Source organism: Ascaphus truei, unplaced genomic scaffold (assembly GCF_040206685.1).
Source record: "Ascaphus truei isolate aAscTru1 unplaced genomic scaffold, aAscTru1.hap1 HAP1_SCAFFOLD_1330, whole genome shotgun sequence".
In the NCBI taxonomy this organism is placed as follows: domain Eukaryota; kingdom Metazoa; phylum Chordata; class Amphibia; order Anura; family Ascaphidae; genus Ascaphus; species Ascaphus truei.
In genome coordinates, this window is record NW_027454208.1 from 87603 (window position 1) to 93719 (window position 6117).

The 6117-nt window shown below is 63.6% G+C and overlaps 1 protein-coding gene across 1 annotated transcript in view; it reads right to left on the minus strand.

Annotated features, from left to right (window-relative positions):
* Positions 1 to 5549, minus strand: part of LOC142475685 (little elongation complex subunit 2-like) — a gene marked incomplete at its 5' end in the record, with an annotated part of 76715 nt that extends 71166 nt beyond the window's left edge. Inside the window, 2 exons of the mRNA XM_075581457.1 lie at positions 679 to 854; positions 4664 to 5549. Coding sequence (XP_075437572.1) covers positions 679 to 854; positions 4664 to 5549 — 1062 coding nt within the window. The remainder of the gene's footprint in view (positions 1 to 678; positions 855 to 4663) is intronic.
* Positions 5550 to 6117: the final 568 nt, after the last annotated feature.

Here is a 6117-nt window from a genome sequence, read left to right on the forward strand (position 1 = left end):
GGAATAGACACACAGGAGAGGGGTGTATCCCTAATACAGGAGGAATAGGCACGCAGGAGGGGGGTGTATCCCTAATACGGGAGGAAGAGGCACGCAGGAGGGGGGTGTATCCCTAATACAGGAGGAATAGACACGCAGGAGGGGGGTGTATCCCTAATACAGGAGGGGGTGTATCCCTAATACAGGAGGAATAGGCACGCAGGAGGGAGTGTATCCCTAATACAGGAGGAATAGACACGCAGGAGGGGGGTGTATCCCTAATACAGGAGGAATAGACACACAGGAGGGGGTTGTATCCCTAATACAGGAGGAATAGACACGCAGGAGGGGGGTGTATCCCTAATACAGGAGGAAGAGACACGCAGGAGGGGGGTGTATCCCTAATACAGGAGGAATAGGCACGCAGGAGGGGGGTGTATCCCTAATACAGGAGGAAGAGACACGCAGGAGGGGGTTGTATCCCTAATACAGGAGGAATAGACACGCAGGAGGGGGGTGTATCCCTAATACAGGAGGAAGAGACACGCAGGAGGGGGGTGTATCCCTAATACAGGAGGGGGTGTATCCCTAATACAGGAGGAAGAGACACGCAGGAGGGGGGTGTATCCCTAATACAGGGGGAAGAGACATTCTAGGAATAAACGCGCAACTCTCCCCGGTGCTGAAAGGGCGACGTACCTGCCGGGTGCCCGTCTTTTGCGCTCGCACCTTGGAGTGCGCCTTTTGCACGCTGCTCCGGATCAGGAGGAGAAGGTCGCCCAGGCTGAAGAGTCTGTACGCGCTGTTACCGTCCTGCGGAGCGACGTATTCAGTGGCGTCTTCCGTGCAGGAGAGCAACTCGCTGGGAAGCAGCGCTAAACGGGGACAGAGAGGGTGAGCGGGGGCAAGAAGGGGGCGAGCCAGGGAGCAGAAAAGGCGAGCCGGGAGGTGGCGAGCCGGGGGCAGAGAGAGAGAGAGCGAGTCGGGGGCAGAGAGAGAGAGAGAGCGAGCCGGGGGCAGAGAGAGAGAGCGAGCGAGCGAGCCGGGGGCAGAGAGAGAGAGAGCGAGCCGGGGGCAGAGAGAGAGAGAGAGCGAGGGGGCAGAGAGAGAGAGCGAGCGAGCCGGGGGCAGAGAGAGAGAGCGAGCCGGGGGCAGAGAGAGAGAGCGGGGGCAGAGAGAGAGAGAGAGAGAGCGAGCCGGGGGCAGAGAGAGAGAGCCTGGGGCAGAGAGAGAGAGAGAGAGAGCCGGGGGCAGAGAGAGCGAGCCGGGGGCAGAGAGAGAGAGAGAGAGAGCGCGAGCGGGGGGGCAGAGAGAGAGAGAGAGAGAGCCGGGGGCAGAGAGAGAGAGAGCGAGCCGGGGGGCAGAGAGAGAGAGAGAGAGCCGGGGGCAGAGAGAGAGAGAGAGAGAGCGCGAGCCGGGGGCAGAGAGAGAGAGAGAGAGAGGGAGCCGGGGGCAGAGAGAGAGAAAGAGAGAGCCGGGGGCAGAGGAGAGAGAGAGAGAGAGAGAGAGAGAGAGAGAGAGAGAGAGAGAGCCGGGGGCAGAGAGAGAGAGCCGAAGGCAGAGAGAGAGAGAGAGAGAGAGAGAGAGAGAGAGAGAGAGCCGGGGGCAGAGAGAGAGAGAGCCGGGGGCAGAGAGAGACAGAGAGAGAGAGAGCCGGGGGGGCAGAGAGAGAGAGAGCGAGCCGGGGGCAGAGATAGAGCGAGCGCGAGCGAGCCGGGGGCAGAGAAAGAGAGAGAGAGCCGGGGGCAGAGAGAGAGAGAGCCGGGGGGCAGATAGAGAGCAAGCCGGGGGCAGAGAGAGAGAGCCGGGGGGGGCAGAGAGAGAGCAAGCCGGGGGCAGAGAGAGAGAGAGAGAGCGCGAGCCGGGGGCAGAGAGAGAGAGAGAGAGAGAGAGAGAGAGTGTGAGCGAGCGAGCCGGGGGCAGAGAGAGAGAGAGCGAGCGGGGGCAGAGAGAGAGAGAGCGAGCCGGGGGCAGAGAGAGAGAGCCGAGGGCAGAGAGAGAGAGAGAGCCGGGGGCAGAGAGAGAGCGAGTCGGGGATCGGGGACAGAGAGAGAGAGCCGGGGGCAGAGAGAGAGAGCGAGCCGGGGGCAGAGAGAGAGAGCGAGCCGGGGGCAGAGAGAGAGAGCGAGCCGGGGGCAGAGAGAGAGAGAGAGCCGGGGGCAGAGAGAGAGAGAGAGCCGGGGGCAGAGAGAGAGAGAGCCGGGGGCAGAGAGAGAGCCAGGGGCAGAGAGAGAGAGAGAGCCGGGGGCAGAGAGAGAGAGAGCGAGCCGGGGGCAGAGAGAGAGCGAGCCGGGGGCAGAGAGAGAGAGAGAGCCGGGGGCAGAGAGAGAGAGACGGGGGCAGAGAGAAAGAACGAGCGAGCCGGGGGCAGAGAGAGAGAGCGAGCCGGGGGCAGAGAGAGAGAGAGAGCGAGCCGGGGCAGAGAGAGAGAGAGAGAGCGAGCCGGGGGCAGAGAGAGAGAGAGCCGGGGGCAGAGAGAGAGAGAGCCGGGGGCAGAGAGAGAGAGAGAGAGAGAGCCGAGAGAGAGAGAGAGAGAGCCGGGAGCAGAGAGAGAGAGAGAGAGAGAGAGCCGGGGGCAGAGAGAGAGAGAGAGAGAGAGCCGGGGGCAGAGAGAGAGAGAGCCGGGGGCAGAGAGAGAGCGAGCCGGGGGCAGAGAGAGAGAGAGAGCCGGGGCAGAGAGAGAGAGACGGGGGCAGAGAGAAAGAACGAGCGAGCCGGGGGCAGAGAGAGAGAGCGAGCCGGGGGCAGAGAGAGAGAGAGAGAGCGAGCCGGGGGCAGAGAGAGAGAGAGAGAGAGCGAGCCGGGGGCAGAGAGAGAGAGAGAGAGAGCGAGCCGGGGGCAGAGAGAGAGAGAGCCGGGGGCAGAGAGAGAGAGAGCCGGGGGCAGAGAGAGAGAGAGAGAGAGAGCCGAGAGAGAGAGAGAGAGAGCCGGGAGCAGAGAGAGAGAGAGAGAGAGAGAGCCGGGGGCAGAGAGAGAGAGAGAGAGAGAGCCGGGGGCAGAGAGAGAGAGAGCCGGGGGCAGAGAGAGAGAGAGCCGGGAGCAGAGAGAGAGAGAGAGAGAGAGCCGGGGGCAGAGAGAGAGAGAGCGAGCCGGGGGCAGAGAGAGAGAGCCGGGGGCAGAGAGAGAGAGAGCCGGGGGCAGAGAGAGAGCCAAGGGCAGAGAGAGAGAGAGCCGAGGGCAGAGAGAGAGCGCTAGCCGGGGGCAGAGAGAGAGAGAGCCAGGGACAGAGAGAGAGAGAGAGAGCCGGGGACAGAGAGAGAGAGCGAGCCGGGGGGCAGAGAGAAAGAGCGAGCCAGGGGAGGAGAGAGAGCGAGCCGCGGGCAGAGAGAGAGCGAGCCGGGGGCAGAGAGAGAGAGCGAGCCAGGGGAAGAGAGAGAGCGAGCCGGGGGCATAGAGAGAACAGAGAGAGGGGGCGAGCCGGGGGCAGAGAGAGAACAGAGACAGGGCCGGGGGGCAGGGAGGTGGCGAGCCGGGGGGCAGGGAGAGGGCGAGCCGGGGGGAAGGGAGGAGGGCGAGCCGGGGGGGGGGGGGCAGGGAGGTGGCGAACCGGGGGGGGGGGCAGGGAGGTAGCGAACCGGGGGGGGCAGGGAGGTAGCGAACCGGGGGGGCAGGGGCAGGGAGGTGGCGAGCCGGGGGGGGGGGCAGGGAGGTGGCGAGCCGGGGGGGGCAGGGAGGTGGCGAGCCGGGGGGCAGGGAGGTGGCGAGCCGGGGGCAGAGAAGGGGCAGGGAGTGGTCGAGCCGGGGGGGGCAGAGGAAGCAGAGGGGACAGAGAGAGCGAGCCGGGGGCAGGGAGGGGTCAAGCCGGGGACTGGGAGGGGTCGAGCCGGGGGGCAGAGGGGACAGAGAGAGCGAGCCGGGGGGCAGGGAGGGGTTGAGCCGGGGGCAGGGAGGGGTCGAGCCGGGAGCAGGGAGGGGTCGAGCTGGGGGGCAGAGGGGACAGAGAGAGCGAGCCGGGGGGCAGGGAGGGGTCGAGCCGGGGGCAGGGAGGGGTCGAGCCACATTGTATCAAAATGCCAATTTTTATACTTAAAAAACAAAATAACGAGGGATCTGGAGCATTGTGCCTGCTTTCGGTCATGCCTTGTAAGTGGCAGCAGGCTTAAGACGCTTTGTCCAAAGGGTTAAACTAAATGACCCTTTTTACACGAGATATATAGGTATTGCGCTGCGTATTTTTGTCACATTGGAAGTAGCTTTGGGCATTTTTGTTGTATGTTGTATGCATTGTGCGTTACACCAGAGAAAGATTGCGGTGGGTAAACCAGAGTACAACAGCACAGTAAGAAGTCAAAATGCACATCCAATATGGCAGGGGGGGGTGGGGACGCGAATCCAGTCATCAAGGGCCACTGTTACTGACAGCACTAGCTTCCCACAATGCTTTGCATCCACAGCAGCAAGGCATTGTGGGGCGTGACTTTGGAAGCCCCCGCAGTGAGTGACAGCTATACCCCCCATGCTGCCTGCACACACTGAGGGGCAGGTTGGGGGATTATTAAGCGTGTTCCCCCCACGAAGTCAGGACACCATACTGCCTGGGATCGGTCACCGTGTGAGCGACTGTCTGCCGAGTCGGCGATAAGATTGATTAATGAGGGGTTCGGGGAACAAAGATTTTCCAGCAAGGTGGGGGCACAGTGTAAATAAGGCTGGGACCCGCCGAGTTAGGGATAGTAACACTTACATTGTTTGGCTCTGGTGTGAGGTGGGACAGAAGACTCCATCTCCCTTGGGACGCCCTGAGCCGGATCCGGGCTGGGGGAAGGCTTGAACGGTGGTGATGTAAGGATTTGCGACGCGAGGCCAGTTCTCTCGGGGGATGCCACGCTCTGCTCTTGCACCTTCTTTGCCCCGGGTTTTAGGAGCTGCGCCTGCATCTTCAGGATCGCACCCACCGGGTCAAACTCCCTGGAGATCTTCTTTGGGGGCTGCCCGGGCGCGCGGCGCGCTCGACAGCTGGACGGTTCCCGCGTGCGTGTCGGAGACGGGAGAGCGCCAGGCAACGGGGCGACGGCGTCACTGCACGGCTTGTGGCTCTTACATTCCACGTCGATGACGAGCCGGTCTTCGTCCGAATCGCTCTCGTAGTGGGGCGCGGTGTGAGGACGTTTGGTGCTCATGGCTCTGGCGCCCTTGGGGAGTCTCTCCGCTTCGGAGACGGAGTTCAGCTCCGTCTTGTTCTCGTTATCGGAGGCCGTGCGTGTCCCGTCCTCGCTGCTCTCCTTGCCCACGTCCGAGTCTTTGATCTCGTCGGATTCGAAGCCTTCGAACGATGATGTGTCGTCCGTGTCAGACCACAGCAACCGAGCTGCGCGGGTGGGCGGATCCATCTTGCTACAGCCCGGGGTGGGCCTGGATGTCTCCACCTCCTTAGCGTCTCTCTTGTCAGAGTTGGTGGTGCCGATGACCCGCTTCTCTATCGTCGCCCCGTCCAGCATGGACTTCCTCGAGCCTTCGGACTTGGAGACCTTCGCGGGATTTTCCGAGGATCCAAAGGTTTCCAGATGCGTCAGGTCGTACTCGGAATCAATCTCCGGGTCGTCGCTAGGCTCCACCTTCCTGGGGAGAGTCTGAGAGAGAGGAGAGGAGGGGGGAGCGAGAGAGGTGAGAGGAGGGGGGAGCGAGAGATGTGAGAGGGGGGGAGCGAGAGACGGGGGAGCGAGAGACAAGAAAGGGGGGGAGCGAGAGACGAGAGGGGGGGGGAGCGAGAGACGAGAGAGGGGGGAGCGAGAGACGAGAGAGGGGGGGCGAGCGAGAGACGAGAGAGGGGGGAGCGAGAGACGAGAGAGGGGGGGCGAGCGAGAGACGAGAGAGGAGAGGGAGCGAGAGAGGGGAGGGAGCGAGAGACGAGAGAGGGAGCGAGAGACGAGAGAGGGGAGGGAGCGAGAGACGAGAGAGGGGAGGGAGCGAGAGACGAGAGAGGGGAGGGAGCGAGAGACGAGAGAGGGGAGGGAGCGAGAGACGAGAGAGGGGAGGGAGCGAGAGACGAGAGAGGGGAGGGAGCGAGAGACGAGAGAGGGGGGGCAGCGAGAGACGAGAGGGGGAGGGGACGAGAGGGGGAGGGGACGAGCGAGGGGAGGGAGCGAGAGACGAGAGAGGGGGGGGAGCGAGAGACGAGAGGGGGGGGCGAGAGACGAG